The sequence below is a fragment of the Triturus cristatus genome, chromosome 7 (assembly GCF_964204655.1).
Source record: "Triturus cristatus chromosome 7, aTriCri1.1, whole genome shotgun sequence".
NCBI lineage: Eukaryota > Metazoa > Chordata > Amphibia > Caudata > Salamandridae > Triturus > Triturus cristatus.
Window position 1 is genome coordinate 663,886,348 of NC_140590.1, and position 19,045 is coordinate 663,905,392.

A 19,045-nucleotide genomic window follows, 5' to 3' on the forward strand; every position below is an offset into this window, starting at 1 on the left:
TGTTGCTTCTTTTCAGGGCTTTCCTGCTAATGCATACATGTTGTATACAAACCAGGCCTGAATCTGTATCCATTCTCTGAAAACGTCAGGGCTACATTCAATGATTAGAGGTGCAAGGACATTTGCATGATTTCCATGTGCGTTTGTAACACAGGCTTTGCTGGTGTTTAATAGTGATGATACAAGGAGACCTTCTCCATAGAAAAATTCTACTTCAATGAAAGTACATGGGATATTCTATTTAAAAAGTATGGCAATCCCCATCTCACCATTGAGTTGGTTGGTCTCTCCTCAGGATTGCACAATCCTGTGGAATAGACTCAAGTATATAAGGGGTTGACAACGCAGTAAGCCAGGTTTCAACATGAAAGAGCACGTCTGGCTTGTAATCTGTCAAGAAGTCATAAATCTCTGATGTATGGTTTGGTAGAGAGTGGCAATTCAGTAAGTAGCATTTTGCTGCGTATGAGGTGTGTCCCACCCTACTTCCCTCGGGTCTCTCATAATTCGAGTGCGAGAGTGCAAACCCACACTTACCGCAACCAATTTCATTCTTAGAAACATCCATAGAGTGCTTGCATTATCCAGCAATAACACAAGCAAGTTGGAGAAACTCTTTGGCCATGTGGTGCAAGGCAGCTGACTCTGAACCGGCAGGGGTCCTGGTCCCTGGCACCGACAAGGCACGGATGGGCACAGACTGGCTTACCTTAGGTGCATCAGCGCAGCTGTCATGCTGAAGTAGCCCACCTACAAGAGGGCATGGCTAAGGTGTGGCAGAATCCTGAGAACGAGGAGGGCACTTAAAAACAAACTAGAGCGCCTTAGCCCCACTCCGACTTGGCAGGCTACCCTACTAAGTGGAGTTACTGGGAAATAAAAATAGTGCAGCTCAAATAAAACAGCAAACTAATGGTGAGAAAAGAAAGAAACCAATAAACAGAATAAAACTAGTGGCACCTGACCTAAAATTGCCACTGACCGGGACAGGAGCCAGGCAAATCCCTGCTACTAGTGTGCAACAAGGAAAATAATACAGGGTTAGCAAGAGTAATTCCCTGTAGCTCATCCAAATGAGGGCTAATCAGAACACCTTGCAGTGAAGAATCCGCTGGTTCCACGCAACTGTCATACTTAAGTAGCCTGCCTACAGAAGGCCGTGGCTAAGGCGTGGCAGAACGCCGAGAACGAGCAGGGCAAATAAAAACATACTGGAACCCTATAGCTCCACTCCTACCTGGCAGGCTATTCACCCAGGTGGAGGCACTGGGAAACAAAAATAAGCGCAGGTAAAATAAAAACAGAAAAGTAATGGTGAGAAAAGAAGCCATAAACAGAATAAAACATGCCGGGCCAGACCTAAAATGGCCGCCGACCAGAACAGGAGCCAGGCAACTCTCTGCCAGCAGGTGGATCCTATGGTAAAGAACCCAGCACCGGATGGACTAAGCTAAGAAAGAAAGCTGATGGGGGAGAGAGACTACTTTGCCCACTATGTGAGGAAGGAAGGCCTTGATGGCTATATGGACAGCTAACAGCTTCAGATAGATGACCCCGGTGACTGGGATCCCACTGTAACCAGTGAAAGATGCGTCCATTGTGATGGTATCTGCGGAATGAGGTTGAGATAAGGCTGCCCCTGCAACAGGTTGTTGGTATTCTGCCACTGCAGAGAGAGATGAGTGTGATAGCTGATCAACACTAGATCTTTCCAACGGCCCTCTGCCTGTGACCACTGATGCGATAAGCATTCCTGCATCAGGCACATGTACAGCCTTGGCTGGGGTACTATGGCAATGCAGGAGGCCATCATAACCAGGAGGCGCATGACCGTCCAGACTGTGACCTGTTGGTTTGGTTGAAAAAGAGGAAGTAACACATGGCAGGACTGGACACTTGTCGGACTGGGCTAGATTTTGCTGACCTCTGTATTGAAGATGGCTCCTAGATAGGGTTGAATTTGAAGAGGCTGGAAATGGGTCTTTAAAGTGTTGATGATAAAGCCCAGTTTGTGGAGCAGGTTCATAGTGGCTTGAGTGTGCGCACAGCACTGCTGCGTTGCACTCTATATCAGCCAATCATCTAGGTATGGGAGTACATGGATGCCCTGTCTTCACTGGTGGGCAGCTATGACTGCAAGGCATTTTGTTGAAACTCGAGGTGCGGTGGTGACCCTGAAGAGCAGCACTTTGAATTAGTAATGTTGTTGATCACTTACGACAAACCAGAGATAGTGATGATGCGCTGGATGGATTGGGATGTGGAAGTAGGCGTCTTTGAGGTTGAGTGCAGCCATGAAGTCGCAATGCTGTAGCAGTGGAATAACATCCTGAAATCATGTGGAAGTTTTCTGATGGGATGTACTCATTCACAGGCCTGAGGTCCAGAATGGGCCTGGGAGACCCATCCTTTTTGGGAAGGAGGAAGTAGAGGGAATACACACCTGAGCCCTGTAGGTGTTGCTGCACAGACTCCATGGCTTCTTTGAGGAAGAGCGCTTGGAGCTCTTCTTGAAGCAGGGCTTGGTGTTTTGGGGAGAGGATGTGTCTGTGGGGCGGTATGGTGGGTGGTGTGGAGATGTACTCCGGGCAGTAACCATGTTGGATGATGTCTAACACCCACAGGTTTGAGGTGACATGTTGCCATGCAGGGAAGAACATCTGAAGCCATCCCTCAACAGGTGTTTGTGGTCGTGGGAGGAGTGGGAAGTCATTGTTTGGCTGGGGGAGATACTTTTGCCTCTACCTTTGGCACTGTTACCATGGTAGGCCCCCATGAAGAAGCCTCCCATGGAGGTTTTCTGGACAGGCCGGTGCTTGAATGATGTGTAGCCTTTAGGGGAGGTGGTCTTGAATCCTCCGTTATATGCTGAGTGGTGAAAGGTCCCACGTATGGTAGACGACTGAAGGGTGCCCATGGCTTTCGCCATCTCTGTGTCTTTCTTGATTTACTCCATTATCTCATCAACATGGGGCCCAAATCGATGTTCCTTGTCAAAGAGCACGTTGAGAAGATGCTGCTGAACATCTGGCTTGAAGCCGTAGACATGGAACCAGGCATGTTGGTGAAGGAAAACGCTTCAGTTGATCCCCCGAGGAGCGGTGTCCACAGCATCTAGGGCACACCTGATAGTAGTGTTGGAAATCAGTTTGCCTTCTGTGATCAACTTGCATCCTCTCCTATGGTGCTCCTCTGGGAGATGTTGCAGCAGCTCCTCCATTTTGTCCCAATGGACCCGGTCATATTGGAGAGAAACCAATAATTAGCACCATGCCTGTGTTTGGCAGACTGTGCTGTGATGCACTTACTACCTGTGTCTATTGTTTGCCCTTTTTATCCAGTGGAGAGGCATCACCGGTGCTCTGAGCATTTGCTCACTTACGAGCGGTATGAACAAGTAAGGAATATTTTGGTTGTTGACCCGTAACATAGATGGGATCTGGAGGGGGGCTTTGTATTTTTTTGTCAACCAGGGGGCGATAACCCAAGCCTTGAATGGTTCCTTGAAGATACCAGGAGGGGGCTTGAGCATTCCCTTCATCATGGGGAGATACTGCATGAAGCGATGGGCCGAGGAAAGGGTTTCAAAGAAGAAATCCTATTTGACAGGCTCCTATTTATGCATCTATATGTTATCATATGCAGCAACCCCACCTAGAGCCTCATGGTACAAGATCGTGTCATCTGCTGGGTAGGGTCAAGATCAGTATCCCAGGTAAATCCACATCATAAGAGTTCCAAGGGTCTCCCTGTGGGAGCATGTCATATGTGCCCCCCGCCAACTGTGTTTACTCATGTTGGAATGCAGTGTCCCCTGTGGAGTGTAGGATACTGGGTCAGGCAGAGAAGGAGGTGGGGAAGATGATGGTGGAGGTATAGGTGGGATGGAAGAAGGTGGTGGCAGTCCTGGGTCAAGAAGAGCACTGGTTCCTTTATCCATTTTCATTTATTGTTTTGGTTGAGGAGGGGGCTCCAGAGCATCTTTTAAACTGACCTGCCTCTTAGGAGGTTGAATGCCTGGTCCCAGAGGTTGAGAGTATTTGACCCATCTGGGGAGAATGTCTATCTGCCTCTGGTGAGCATCAAGTTCATCCTGCAACTTCTGGAGGACTGGTTAAACGAGTTGGAGGGCTAATTTTCCAGTTGGAACTGAATGCTTTGGCACTGGTGTCGATCTGGGTTTTGATAACATTGGTACTGAATCTGGCAGTTGAGTCAGCGCCGAGCCTAGGGCCGGCGGGAAGTAGGCTTTGGTGCCGACCATGGCCCAAAGGCAGTGGTGACCTGGAGTGTGAGACCGGCCTCACGGCGTATGCCCTCCCGATCATCCAGCCAACCTGCAACCACCCCCAAGACACGGCATCTCCGACTCCGGCCGCCCCAGCCACACAGACCCGAGGGCCGGCCAGAGTCCCCGACAGACTCGACACCCTACCACGCATGTCCTACCGAGGGAGCGGGAACCCCCGAGCCAGACCAAGAGGCGCCAGCCCAGTCGCACCTCGGATCGCCTTCCCCCGGGAGGGCTCGATCGGCCACCAGGCCCCTGGGGAGCAGGCGCCTCGCCTGCCGAGCGTCTGGGGACCCTCCCAGACCCACCTGAAAAGACCAAAGAAACGAGCGGCAGGAAATCCCGCCGAACCCCCTCAGTCACCAAAGACCCCTCTCTGCGAGGACTCCGGACTTCAAAGGGCAGGGGGAGTATATTAGGGGGTGCCGGAGGGACGAATGGCAGAGAAGACCTGGAACCATCGAAGCCTGCTGACGCTGTCGCGGCTCCCGAACACCGAACCACCTAGGCCTGCTGAGTGACTCGCGGCCCCCAGCCATTGAACCATCTGAGCCCTGCTGACGAGATCGCGGCTCCCGAACTCCGAACCACCTGGGCCTGCTGAGTGACTCGCGGCCCCCAGCCATTGAACCATCTGAGCCCTGCTGACGAGATCGCGGCTCCCGAACTCCGACTACCTGTGCCTGCTGAGTGACTCGCGGCGCTCCCCTCGAGGACGAATTGGCAAAAGATCGCCCAGAGAAACAACACCCTCCAGCTCGAGGATTGTGAGCTATCCGCAGGGTACTTTGCAGAGACACTACCTTCAAAGACTGTCCCGCTACCCCCATTCCCCTACCATCGATTTGTAGTATCTTGTGCCGCTGATGTACTACTTACTCCTTGGATCATAAAGATCCCTTGAACTCTTCGATAAAAGAAACTATCGTCCTACAAAGAATACGTGTGGTGTCCCTCTGTTCGTAGTGTAAGTTCAGGGTGTGCGCGCCTGGTTCGGCCTACTTGGGAGAGGTGGGTCAAAGGGGTGGGCAAGACGTGTACCGAACCCCCCTCCGGCGAACGCCTTTCCAACATTTGGTGGCAGCGGTGGGATACGAGCCGACACCGAAAGAGAGCGTGCAGGGAACGACTGACGCACTACCAAACAGAGATGGAAGGAGAAACCTCCCTGGGTGCCGCAGGTACCGAAATGAGCTCACCGTTCCGAGAGGATCAATTGGACTATTATACGCATAGAGAATTAAAACAATTTTGCAAAGACCTTGGAATCGCTACCACCGGATTAAGCACAAAGGAAGACTTCCAGAAAGTATTGAAGACCTGGGTCGAGACGGGGGCGCCCCCGACCCAAACGGAAGGAGACTCCGCCCATGAACCACGGAGCATCCCGGTGAGAAACAACGGGCCAGAGGGGAACCTGTCCCCCGAGGAACTAGCAGACCGAGAGAGAAGCCGCAACCACGAACTTGAACTGGCCAAGCTGAAAATCGAGGGAGAAATAAAACTGGCCGAGAAAAAGTTAGCCGTCGAGCAGTTACGGCTACAGGGGGAACTCGAGGAGAAGAAACGCCAAAGAGAGCACGACGAAAAGAAACTCCAGCTTGAACATGAACGCAGCCTGAAAGAGATCGAGTTGAGGGCTAAAAGCGAAGAGTCACGACCTTCCGGGAATCTACCATCCGCTCCCACCGTGGAAGCCAAAGTCCACATCCCCAAGGATGTGGTAATGGAGTATTACAAAAACGACGATATCCAGCAGTGGTTTAAGGCCTACGAAGTCGCCATGACCTCTCACCGAGTCCCGCAGAAGGATTGGGGGGCTGGCCTGTGGGGCCGGTTCTTAAGCGAAGGAAGAGATACCCTGCTGGATCTGCCCTCCACAGTCATGAACTCCTACAGCCACATGAAAGAAGCCCTCGTGGGCCGGTATGGACTCACCCCCGAGATGTACCGGCAACGGTTCCGAGATTGCAAAAAGATACCGGGCACCACATGGGTAGAATACGTGAACTTTTACAGCCGGGCCTTGGACGGGTGGATCAAGGGCAGCAAGGTCTCCACCTTCGAAGAGCTGTTTGATCTGATCGCCTGGGAACATTTAGCGGCCAATTGCTTTGTAGAACTGCACCAACATCTCTTGGACAGTAAACTCACCGACCCTCGAAAGCTGGCCGCCGAGGCTGACCGTTGGGTGTACACCCGGGCCACCCGAGGCCCCGTGGGAGACTACGGTCGCCACAGTCAAGGACCCCCCCGCCAGAGGGGCGGAGGAAACCACGGCCGACCGAGAGACTTCCCAGGGGGGCCCCCGCACAGCCCTCCCAGCAGCCCACCAGCGGCAGGTCCAGCCCCGTCCCCAGCCAGCACCAGAGCCCTGGGACAGCTAGGGCCTCGAACCAGGATCACCTGCTTCCGCTGCCAACAGCCCGGACACTACGCCAATGACCCCCAGTGTCCCCAGTATCAACGAACCGCAACGACCAACCCCCCGGCCCGGCAGATGGCCTCCGTGGCCCTAGGGGAAGAGATAGAGGACTCTGAAGAGTGGGAACCAGCTGCCATGGCCCTGGTCTCCCTTGGTGATCGAGAGATGGTCCCTGGGACACCCTTGCCCGCCAACACGAAGAAGTACCGACAGCAGGTGACCATCAACGGCCACCGAGTCGAGGGCCTCCGCGATACCGGAGCAAGTGTCACCGCGGTCCACCGCAAACTAATCTCTGAAGACCAGATCCTACCTGGTGCCCTCTGTCCGGTCATATCCTCCGACAATTCCGAGAGCCTCTGCCAGATGGCTCTGGTGCCTTTCGAGTGGGGAGGAGTCTCCGGAGAATTGAAGGTAGCCGTCCGAACATCACAGCCCGTAGACTGCCTCCTGGGCAACGACCTTGAGAGTTCCCCGTGGGGGCAAGTGGAACGAAGAGCCCATCTCGGGATGATGGGCCTACCCGAATGGGTCTGCGCCACCACGCGCTCCATGACCGCGCGATTGCCTCCCTCCGAGGGCGGTGAGGCCATCCCACCGAACACTGTCCCCGAGAACCGGGACACCCTACCGGAAACGGACAACCCTCCTTCGGAGGGAGAAGAAGACACTAACCCGGGAGAAGGGCCGGAACCTTCCGCCCCTGAGGCACTGACTGAGCTCGGAGAACTGCCCGAGATGGCCCAGTGGCGCTGTGAGGGAAGGCCCTCCCGTGAAGAGTTCTGCCAGGAACAGGCCACCTGCCCTTCCCTCGTGGGACTCCGACAACAAGCAGAAGCCCAGACCGCCGGTGACCGGACCGGGACCCACTGGGTCTATTGGGACAATGGCCTCCTATACAGCGAACCAAAGTCAGCCGAGCTAGGCGCAGCCCGAGTACTGGTGGTACCCCTGCACTTCAGAAGCCTCCTCCTGGGCCTGGCCCACGATGTACCCTTGGCAGGACACTTAGGCCAAGACAAAACATATCAGCGAATAGTTACCCACTTCTATTGGCCCAAGATGCAAGCAAATGTAGAAGTCCACTGTAAATCCTGCCTCACGTGCCAGGGCAGTGGGAAAAGTGGCGGAAAGCGCAAGGCTCCATTACAACCCTTTCCCGTTGTGAGTACCCCGTTTGAGCGGGTCGGCATCGACATCGTGGGACCCCTGGATCCGAAGACCGCCCAGGGCCACAGATTCATCCTCGTCCTGGTGGACCATGCCACCCGCTACCCCGAGGCCATTCCCCTCCGCACCGTGACGGCTCCCGTGGTGGGCCGGGCTCTCATGGGGATTTTCTCCCGTGTCGGATTCCCTCGCGAGGTTGTGAGTGATCGCGGAACTAACTTCATATCCCGCTACATGAAGTCCCTGTGGCAGCAGTGCGGAGTAACATATAAGTTCACGACTCCCTACCACCCCCAGGGCAACGGCCTGGTGGAACGCTTCAACCGAACCCTGAAGGGGATGATCCCGGGCCTCGAGGAGCCCCTGCGCCGAAGATGGGACGTCCTCCTCCCTTGCCTCCTGTTCGCGTACCGGGAAGTTCCCCAAAAGTCCCTGGGGTTCAGCCCATTCGAACTACTATACGGACACCCCGTCCGGGGGCCCCTGAGCCTGGTCAAAGAGGGCTGGGAGACAAGCCCCCGGGGGACCCCCCCTGATGTTTTCCGCCACATCCTGGCGCTCCGCAACCAGACCCGGAAGTTCAGAGAGCTCCCTGAGGCTAACCTCGAGGCCAGCCAAGAAGAGATGAAGCGCTGGTATGACCAGAACGCAACTCTGGTCGAGTTCCAGCCGGGCCAGCAGGTTTGGGTCATGGCCCCGGTGAAACCCTGCGCCCTACAGGACAAATGGACTGGCCCCTTCAAGGTGATCGAGCGGAAGAGTCAGGTCACGTACCTGATCGATGTACAGTCCCCGCGGAACCCCCTCCGGGTTCTCCACGTGAACCGTCTCAAGCCCCACTTTGTGAGAACGGAGTTGAGTTTGCTACTGGCCACCAATGATGGGGCGGAAGAAGACACTGAACCCCTGCCCGACCCCCTGTGCGCGAAAGAACTGGATGGTTCCGTGGAGGGAGTGAAGCTGTCAACCACCCTCACTCCCCAACAGTCCGACGACTGTCGCCAGCTGCTCAGACAATTCGCAGACCTCTTCTCCCTCATCCCAAGGGTCACTGACTGGTGTGTCCACGACGTAGACACCGGCGACAGCCCACCTGTGAGACACCGAGCCTACCGGGTGCCTGACCGGGTCCGCACCTGTATCAAGACCGAAGTACAGAAGATGTTAACCCTTGGAGTGATCGAACCCTCCGATAGCCCCTGGGCCAGCCCGGTAGTCCTGGTCCCGAAAGCGGCCGTCCCTGGGGTCGCCCCCGAACTAAGATTCTGTGTGGACTACCGGGGGCTCAATGCGGTCACCCGGGCGGACGCTCACCCTATTCCCCGCGCCGACGAGCTCATCGACCGCCTTGGGGCCGCACGTTTCCTCAGCACCTTCGACCTGACCTGCGGTTACTGGCAGATTGCGCTCACGGAGGGAGCAAAAGAACGCTCCGCCTTCTCCACACCCGATGGACACTACCGCTTCAGGGTCATGCCGTTCGGGATGAAAAATGCCCCGGCCACTTTCCAGCGGTTGGTAAACAAGGTCCTGGCCGGACTCGTGGAGTTCAGCGCAGCGTACCTTGACGACATAGCCGTATTCAGCTCTCAATGGCACGAGCATCTCCAGCACCTCCGACAAGTACTGCTGGCCCTGCGCCAAGCCGGCCTAACAGTGAAGGCCAGCAAATGCCAGCTCGGGCAAGGCTCCGTGGTCTACCTGGGGCATCAGGTGGGCAGCGGGCAGGTCGCCCCCCTCCAACCAAAGATCGACGCCATCAAGTCCTGGGAGCCCCCCACCACTCAGACGGAAGTCCGGGCCTTCCTGGGCCTTACAGGATACTACCGGCGGTTCATTAAAAACTATGGTAGCCTCGCAGGGCCTCTCACAGAGTTGACCTCCAAAAAGCTCCCGAAGAAGGTGCAGTGGACCCCCCCGTGCCAGCAGGCGTTCGACGCCTTGAAAACCGCCATATGCACCGCCCCAGTACTCAAGGCCCCCGACTACTCCCAAGAGTTTGTGGTCCAGACCGACGCATCCGAACACGGCATCGGAGCCGTCCTCTCGCAGTTCAACGACAAGGGCATAGATCAGCCCATAGCCTTCATCAGCCGAAGGCTGCTGCCTCGAGAACAGCGTTGGAGTACCATAGAACGAGAGACCTTCGCCGTAGTCTGGGCCCTTTAGAAACTACGGCCCTATTTGTTCGGCACCCACTTCCGAGTGCAGACGGACCACCGGCCCTTACGGTGGCTGATGCAGATGAGGGGAGAGAACCCCAAGCTATTACGATGGTCAATCTCCCTCCAAGGGATGGACTTCACTGTCGAGCATCGCCCCGGGACGGATCATGCCAACGCCGACGGCCTGTCCCGGTTCTTCCGCTTCGGCGAGGAGAACCCCCCAGTGGAGGGGTAGTTCTCCACGCCTTTCAGCTGGGGGGGACGCGTGTGAGACCGGCCTCACGGCGTATGCCCTCCCGATCATCCAGCCAACCTGCAACCACCCCCAAGACACGGCATCTCCAACTCCGGCCGCCCCAGCCACACAGACCCGAGGGCCGGCCAGAGTCCCCGACAGACTCGACACCCTACCACGCATGTCCGACCGAGGGAGCGGGAACCCCCGAGCCAGACCAAGAGGCGCCAGCCCAGTCGCACCTTGGATCGCCTTCCCCCGGGAGGGCTCGATCGGCCACCAGGCCCCTGGGGAGCAGGCGCCTCGCCTGCCGAGCGTCTGGGGACCCTCCCAGACCCACCTGAAAAGACCAAAGAAACGAGCGGCAGGAAATCCCGCCGAACCCCCTCAGTCACCAAAGACCCCTCTCTGCGAGGACTCCGGACTTCAAAGGGCAGGGGGAGTATATTAGGGGGTGCCTGAGGGACGAATGGCAGAGAAGGCCTGGAACCATCGAAGCCTGCTGACGCTGTCACGGCTCCCGAACACCGAACCACCTAGGCCTGCTGAGTGACTCGCGGCCCCCAGCCATTGAACCATCTGAGCCCTGCTGACGAGATCGCGGCTCCCGAACTCCGAACCACCTGGGCCTGCTGAGTGACTCGCGGCCCCCAGCCATTGAACCATCTGAGCCCTGCTGACGAGATCGCGGCTCCCGAACTCCGACTACCTGTGCCTGCTGAGTGACTCGCGGCGCTCCCCTCGAGGACGAATTGGCAAAAGATCGCCCAGAGAAACAACACCCTCCAGCTCGAGGATTGTGAGCTATCCGCAGGGTACTTTGCAGAGACACTACCTTCAAAGACTGTCCCGCTACCCCCATTCCCCTACCACCGATTTGTAGTATCGTGTGCCGCTGATGTACTACTTACTCCTTGGATCATAAAGATCCCTTGAACTCTTCGATAAAAGAAACTATCGTCCTACAAAGAATATGTGTGGTTCCCTCTGTTCGTAGTGTAAGTTCAGGGTGTGCGCGCCTGGTTCGGCCTACTTGGGAGAGGTGGGTCAAAGGGGTGGGCAAGACGTGTACCGAACCCCCCTCCGGCGAACGCCTTTCCAACATGGATGAAGGCCTCTATGGGTCCAGAGCAGCTGAATGCCCTTCGTGGGGCACAAGATCGGAGCTGTGTCGATAGGGAGGGGGAGTTGTACACATTAACTTTTGAGCTGACAGAAGGTCTCCCATCTTGAGGTTCGAGCCAGAACTATCTTTTGGGGCGAAAGTCTCTTTATCAGCAGCTGAAGGAAGATGATTGAGATCCTGGTCGTTGAAGAGGTCTGGAGTATTTTCAATACCTCTGCACAACCACTTGAGTAGAAGGGCCCAGTGGTCTGAAAGTCTGACCAGATGGTCTGTCACACGTCATAGACGGCCTCATTAAGCTTGGGTGAGAGGCAAGGATTACAGACCTGATGGAGGTCAGCCCAGGGTGTTTTGCACAACACCAAGGGAAGTATAGAAAAGGCACCTGTTTCATCACAGGCAAGGCATGGTGAGGGTGCACCAATGGAAGGGAAAGAGGTCTCAACAGGCGATGCCCAGGAGGGGGCCAAAGTAGACTGGAAAATTCCCAGGCAAAACTGTGGGCGACAACCTGATATCAGAAAAAAATTATTCTTTTGTTGTCTTCAGCCCCCGCTGGGGCCTCTTTCCCTTCCATCAATCTAGTTTAATTCTGACTGAGGGAGAGGTACGGTAAGGACCAAAAAGAACACTGCAATGGTGTCAACCCAGAGCATGTCAGCACCCATCCGGACCCGATGGCAGAAAAAAACACAATCTAACAATACAGCTTATGACTATGCACATTGCAAGCAAGAGGAGTCACATTACCTCATGAGTCGAGAAGATTTCTTTGAAGAAAAACAACTTGCATACATTTGAGCCCAACACTAGCATGTACAACATGTGTATTTAAAACCACACATGCCTGTCACATACAGTTTCCCTTTGAAACAATAGATTTAACCCTAAGGATATGAAAACCTTCCAGCAGTGGCAGAGGCACAATACGTCAACATGCAGGGCTCTAATTCTGTCACAAAAGAAAGTACAAGGTCAGGGGGATAATTAAATAGTAGTATAGATGCAATGAACAAAAGATGCAACAACTCCCTTCCATTAATAATTTAAACAAGAGGCTCTGATGCCTCTCCAGAATAGACTTAACTCAGATGCTATAAAGTCCTTTTAGGAAGGCATAGGGTTGAACAGGGAAAGCTGATGGACCCAAAACTTAGTACATGGGATTCAACACAGAGGCTGTGAGGTCTACCCAGGCGTAACATAGTAACAAACTGAAAGCTCAGCTGTTGGTAAACCTGGAAAACGTATTTAACCAAGAGAATGTACAATCTACCTGGAGTGATGTAAGAGTTGCCAAGGAAAGACATAGCTTCCCAAAAGCCTAGCACAATTGATATAAACAACACTTTTAAAGCCCTCTCAGTAGCATTGTATGCCCAGCTGAGGGGTAATCTAGTTTCAGAGTATGGCGCACTGGTTAGAGATATTCGTGGAATAATGTTTACCACAGTGAATGAAGAGCATGAGGTTTGGAGGAAAAGGTTCTGGGGCAATATGGTGATAAACTATGGGAAGTGAATGGTCAGTGGCAAAGAAATCTAAGTTGGTAACGCGAATCAATACTACATTTGTGTTTTTTAGGATGGGACAGGGTCTTTTCCCAAAGGACCTGCTTAAACGGGGCCAAATAAGAAGGTACATAGTGAGTTCCTCTTCACTTTTCCTGGATTGCTGAGTTAGATGTTCCAGAGGAAGGTTTATAATGATCTGGGTGAAACTGGATCAGTCAAAGTTTGTTTTAATGGGTCCCATGGCCTGGTTGAAAATAAAGGAAGCCCTCAAGTTAGTGACCAAGGCTCAATTGACGGAGATGCCCCAACTAAAAAGTATACACAGTAGCAATGCAGCTATTACATTTGGCACTGACAGAAATCCCCACAAACTCTGAATGCTCTCAGTTGTGGCAGGTGAGACCGGGAGATATGGTAGAGGAATCAGGCATAAAACAACAATCCAGCAACAGGAGGCCAGTTTGTCCAGATGTACAGCAAAGGAAGCCTGGCTGAAGCGATTAGAGGTAACCCGTGTTGACATTAACATGCACTGACTGTACCTTGTTCCTTAAATCTCTCTGCGCCACCGTAAGACTACAACTGAGCCGGCTTGGGATGTGGCAAAGACGAGGTGAAGGCTCACTCGAAAGAGCAGTCAGATGATATTTATTCAGCAGCTTACTAGGGTGTGGAGCAAGCACAGCTCTGCAGAGCTAATATAGGCCAACATCAGCTGCAGTCAACACCTCTGTGCTTTTAGTAATGGGAATATAGCCAAACCCTACTATAGTGTAAATTACTGAAGGATTACTGATCAGGAGAGAAGGTGCAATTGAGAGCTTTAGTGCACGGCAAATTTGGGGCTGCGTGTGTCTTGTGACCCTGTGGCAAACATTGATACTTCAACAACTGAGCATGAAATAAAGCAAGGATTCAGACGTGCCCAATAAAGGGAGGGGAGAGGGAAGCACCGATAATTAAACATTACACAATGATCCAGTTGTGGTGCTATTAACATCAGAACCCACACATAGTTTCCACTAAAAAACGCAAGTCTGAAATGCTCTCAGTGAGGGTTGAAGAGAAACGAGGTGGTGCTCTTCGCTCAAAACTGTAAGGGATGTTACCTACAAAACAAACAGTGTGCCACTTGACTATGGTCTCCAGCAGGAGATCTCAGCTGAGACTCCCAGAAGCCCTCTGATGTTGTGATGAGGATCTGTGGGGAATGAGTGCTCACCCAAACCTGACCCTGTAAATAAATTCGTCTTTCACACTGTTTTCTCATTTTCTTTAACTCTGGTACTTGACCTCTGAACAGACCCAAACTGCATGTGCTCTTTTGGGATTAGAAGAAGGCGTGTGTCCTAGACTTACTTTAACTGGTTCTTTGGTCAGCTTTAATTATGCAGAAAGGGTTTGTGCAGTTGCATAACATACTGTCGTGCGGATGTTTTCCATGCTTGCATCTACAAATCTAAAAAGCTAAGGCTGCCCCGCCCGCTTTGGAAAGTTGAACGTGGCTGACACAAAACTAATTAGTCAACTTTGATAAGTAAAATGTCACAAACTGCAAATTTGCAGCGTATTGGTGATCGATCAGGATACATTGAATGGAAAGACTGGCTTTCGATCTCATATATGGTGTATTACTATCTTAATTGAATAAATATAGCTTGTCTGAATCTAAATAGTAGTGTTTGGCCAGAGGCAATGAATACAGCTGGCTCGTCTCCTGCCGGTCACACCCAATTTCTCTGTTTCATCCCTAACTTTACTTGTGACAGAGGAAGTAAGATGAAGAAGATCAAAAGGAAACCCACTCAGCAATGGGAAGGCAAATATGCACCGAGCAATCCAGGCCTCGCATTGTGGGAATAGCCCCGACTGCCTTTGAAAAGATGACTCTTTCCCACGAGTGGATGGAAGCTTGTAGTGGAAACTATCCTTGATCTTGGGAGTAACTGGGCCAGGCCCAGCCTTAGGAGAGCTTGCTTGAGAGAGGAGATGTGCAGCTGCAGCGAAAGGGTCACTGGATATGTTTCACCACAAACAATCTCGACAGAATTGGAGCGAAGCCACTCTGCCGAAAATCATGGAAACTTTAGTTTGATTTGCTCAGAGGCCACCCGCACTCACAGACTAATCTCACTCTTCAGATCAAGGTACCAAAGACAAACAGGGGTTCACCTTCAAAACCTGTTTGTCAATGTTTGTTCTCCTGCTTAGACAGTGCAGCCTCTTCCTGACATAGCCTGATAATGGATTTTCCAACGGAAAGGTAGCCAAAATAACCAGATACTCACATCTTCTGTGTGAACAGTAACACAAACTCCACAGCGACTAGACACAGTTAATCTTAGAATAGCAGAGGACACTTGCCAAGGGGCACCAGATTCAAATTTTCTTTTGTTATCATCAGTCAGTCTCATTCCTGGTCAATGTAATATTTTTAAAATGAATGCATTTTTAATGTATTTTACTGACGTGTCTAATCGACACGCAGTTATGTGATTACAGGTATAGAGATGTCCAAATACATGTAGGCAAATTCAAGAACTCACAACAGCCAAAGCCCAAATTGCAACACTTTGGATCTGCAAACATGGTATTGACGTAAACAGATCATGTACTCACTATTTAAAAGAAAAAATGAGTCAAATGTCTGGATACTTATTCTTCTAGCATACAAATGCCAATTGCCCATCCACATCTAGGTGTCCATCCGCCACAGGTCCGCCTCATCACAATGATTGTCACCCGTCTTAATTAGGATGGGTCAATCAGCAACAATTTATCCTGCTATGTGTAGCAGTATCATCTTATTTTACATTCTACGCATCATACCATAGGTCACCTCATTCCTGAAATCGCATTGCTTGCACCACTTTTACCTGTTTGTTCAATAGCTTGGTCTCCCTCCAATTTTAAGAAAACATCTTCCAAAGTTGTCATGGAAACCCCATAGGTTGTTATGTCCTGGCCTGTACGAATGTCGAGATCAGAAAAAAGGTCTGCAAGAAAGAAAATGAGCCTTTAAGTGAAAATTACAGATTGAATATCAGAATTCTTCCCAAAAATAGAAGCCTTTTTCATTAGTAACTTGCCAAACAGTTATATATAAATAACAGGCTATCATGGTTGAAATAGGCCTGAATAAAGTTGCAGACTTGACAAATTGCCAGGCTTTATTTTGTGTCTGCACCAAAGATCTCAAACAGCCCTAACATGTAGCATTGATGCATCTACAACACTAGGGTGTAGGTAGTCATTCTCAAATAATATGAAAGAAGTAAGATGAAGAAGTACTACACATGCCAGGGGGTGAAGATTTGCAGGCAGGTCTCATTTGGCAGTAGATAAAACTTCTGGTAATTTCCATCACTCCTTGGCACCACCCCTACAATTGTCACCATTAAAAGGAGAAGCTTAAATAAATAAGGTTTTGTTCTTACTTTTGTCCGTCGGCGGTTCCTCCGCAATGGCAGAGGAGCGTTGCCCCACTGGATCTAAGCCTGCTGCTGAAAAATAAAATATTTTATTCTACTTTTATTTTTCAGCTGCTTGCTGAGCCAAGCGTGTGCAGGGAGGGGTTGAGCTGGACCATGGATGGGACGAGGAGTGGAGTGCATTTATAAGTGCGCATGTCAGTTTGGCTGCCCATCTTAGGCCGACTAAAAAGACACGTGCAGTTATGTTTCTCCAACCCAGCTGTATTCCATAGCCGGGTGGAGAAATGGTAAAGACTCCCTGTGCCTGAGCGAACGTTAAACCAGCCCGCCGTATGAGAGCACCGCAGGGATTGCATGGGGAGTCTCTGATGGTGTCCCAGGGACTGCTGGGAGCAGGAAGCAGAGGAGTACCGAGACAGCCAGCAGCATCAGGGAATAAAAAATATATATATTAGTCCCCCCCCCCCCCCTCCACGGCTGCCCTGCCACTTTTTATTGCCAGCAGCTGCAACTGTTTTTTCCCTAATCACTCGAAACAGATATTGAACAATTCACTGGGTGGTTGACGAAAGAAACCTTTTATCTAAAACATACCTTTAAATAGGTGGCTCTAGTGAAGCAAAAACTTCATACCTCTAAAACTCCAGCCACACCTGAACTGAACAATCAAAATCCTAGCAAACTTGACGAAATCGAGACAAAAGGAAAAGTGGTATTTTTTCTAGGTTGCTTGGCGCCTCTCAGGAGAAAACCACGTGGCAATTTATACAATAGTACCTATTTGAGTGGCGGTGCTGCAAGGTGAGGAGAACCACCCACCTCCCCAATTTACTAGCCTAAGATACCAGAGTACATTTACACTTCCCAGCACACGTCAAAGAAATCTTCGACAAATAATAGACAGTGCAATGAAATAAGCACAATTGAACAAAGATTCCAGATTCTCTCTGTCTTCTCTTCTCCTTTATTCAGTAGATCTTCACACACTGACACAGCCGACATGTGTTTCGTCGCATACATGGGAATTAGTCCCGCAACTTTTTCAAGGCTAAGTCTCCTTAATGTAAATTTTATTTCTATGGTGATATTTCCAACCCACAGAGGGTGTCTGTTGCTGCGGCGTCCTTAAATAAAGTTTCTACGAGTTCAGTAATCCCAATACGAAATGGTATCATGTAGCGTGTATAAGGCCTATTGTCTCCTCGACGCCGTCAGTCTCATGTTGTCGAGTACGCAACCTACGTGACGATATCGAGTCTACGAAAGGAGGATTTCAGTGCTTTATTTGTAAAAGAGTAAGTGCCAGTACCCAACGCTCTGCTTGGAAGTTGGTGGCCAGTGAAATTAGATGTAGGCACACCCAATACCAAGGCTATGTAGTCTTATATCCACCTCATACCCATAGCTGCCAGGGTTTCAGATTTCTTACGTGTGATATTTCCATAATTTAAGAGTAAATATGAGTAACATTCAACAACTATGGGGCAGATCTATATTGGAGATGCGCCACTTTTACGCCGCCGTTGCGTCACTTTTGTGATGCAGCGGCGGTGTAAACCCTGCGCCACGTTGCGCCATATTTACATCGTGACGCATCTATGGAGATGCGTCACGATGTAAAGCCCTGCGCCACGTAAAACCTGCGTCAGGTTTCACGTGGGCGTGTCGACAGAGGGGGGGGCGGTCCGTCGCAGGAACGCCCCTGAAAAGTGACTCAGTCAAATCTATAAGATTTAACTGAGTCACTTTCCCAACGCTGATGCGCCAAAACCCTGCGCCTGCTTGAAGCAGGCGTAAGGCTTGACGCACCATGTTAGGGATAGGGTAGGTTGGAACAGTGCTTGAGTTGCGTCGCGCTTGCGACGCAACTGAAGCACTGCGCCAACCTTACGCCATCGGATGCGTCACGCATCTGTTTATTCCTGCGCCATGATGCGCCGCATTGTAAATGCGGCGCATCATGTGTGGCGCAAGGGTAAACTTGCGTGACGCATCATTCCTGGCGCATCCTTGCTGATTTGCAGGGATGCGTCAGGAAACATAAATCTGCCCCTATGAGTGACACTTTTTCGCGCACAGTATAATGTCCCCCACACATAAGCAGCAGTATGACACAGCCCACAGTCTAGGTCGAACACCTTTTACTGGGCAGGAGGCAGAGAAACAATAAATTAAACAGAGATTGCCTGCCTTAGATAGCCTGTGCCTTCCTGTCTGGCAATCAATCAAATTAATGGCATTATCAGATCATGATCAATTGACAGTCTGTCCAGGCTCTCTGCCAGTGGGACCCCAGGCTACAGGATTTGAGAGGGTCTCCAAGGAGGATCTTATCCCTGTACAGTAGGCCCCTCTTTTACTGCTGTTTAGACTGGCCCAGTTTTTGGCATGTATTTAGAAGCTTCGTTTTGGGCTGGATAGCCACATGTGGTGTTGCGGTCTAGTTCTCGGCGCACTACGTGCGACGTCACTGGACTTCCGGCGGCGGCCATCTTGGACTCGCATTAGCGCGCCGATTCAAAGGGGATCGGAGCTCCGTGCCGGCGCTCCTGCTAGCTAATGTAATCTCGCAATAAATACCCCTTCCAGCACCAGCACCACGTCTGCATCCTTCTGTGGGGGGTACCATCTAAGAGAAAGGGGCAACATTACAATGGCGACGAGGAGGTGAAACGGCCCAGCGCT

The 19,045-nt window shown here is 51.6% G+C and overlaps 1 protein-coding gene across 5 annotated transcripts in view; it reads right to left on the reverse strand.

Moving 5' to 3' along the window:
* The window catches only part of LOC146810317 (ATP-binding cassette sub-family A member 10-like), a 1,555,322-nt gene that overhangs the window by 625,387 nt on the left and 910,890 nt on the right, over positions 1-19,045 (reverse strand). For all 5 annotated transcript variants that reach the window (XM_085617313.1, XM_085617310.1, XM_085617311.1 and 2 more), the window contains one exon: positions 15,803-15,922. In XM_085617313.1, the coding sequence (XP_085473439.1) occupies positions 15,803-15,922 (120 nt within the window). The remainder of the gene's footprint in view (positions 1-15,802; positions 15,923-19,045) is intronic.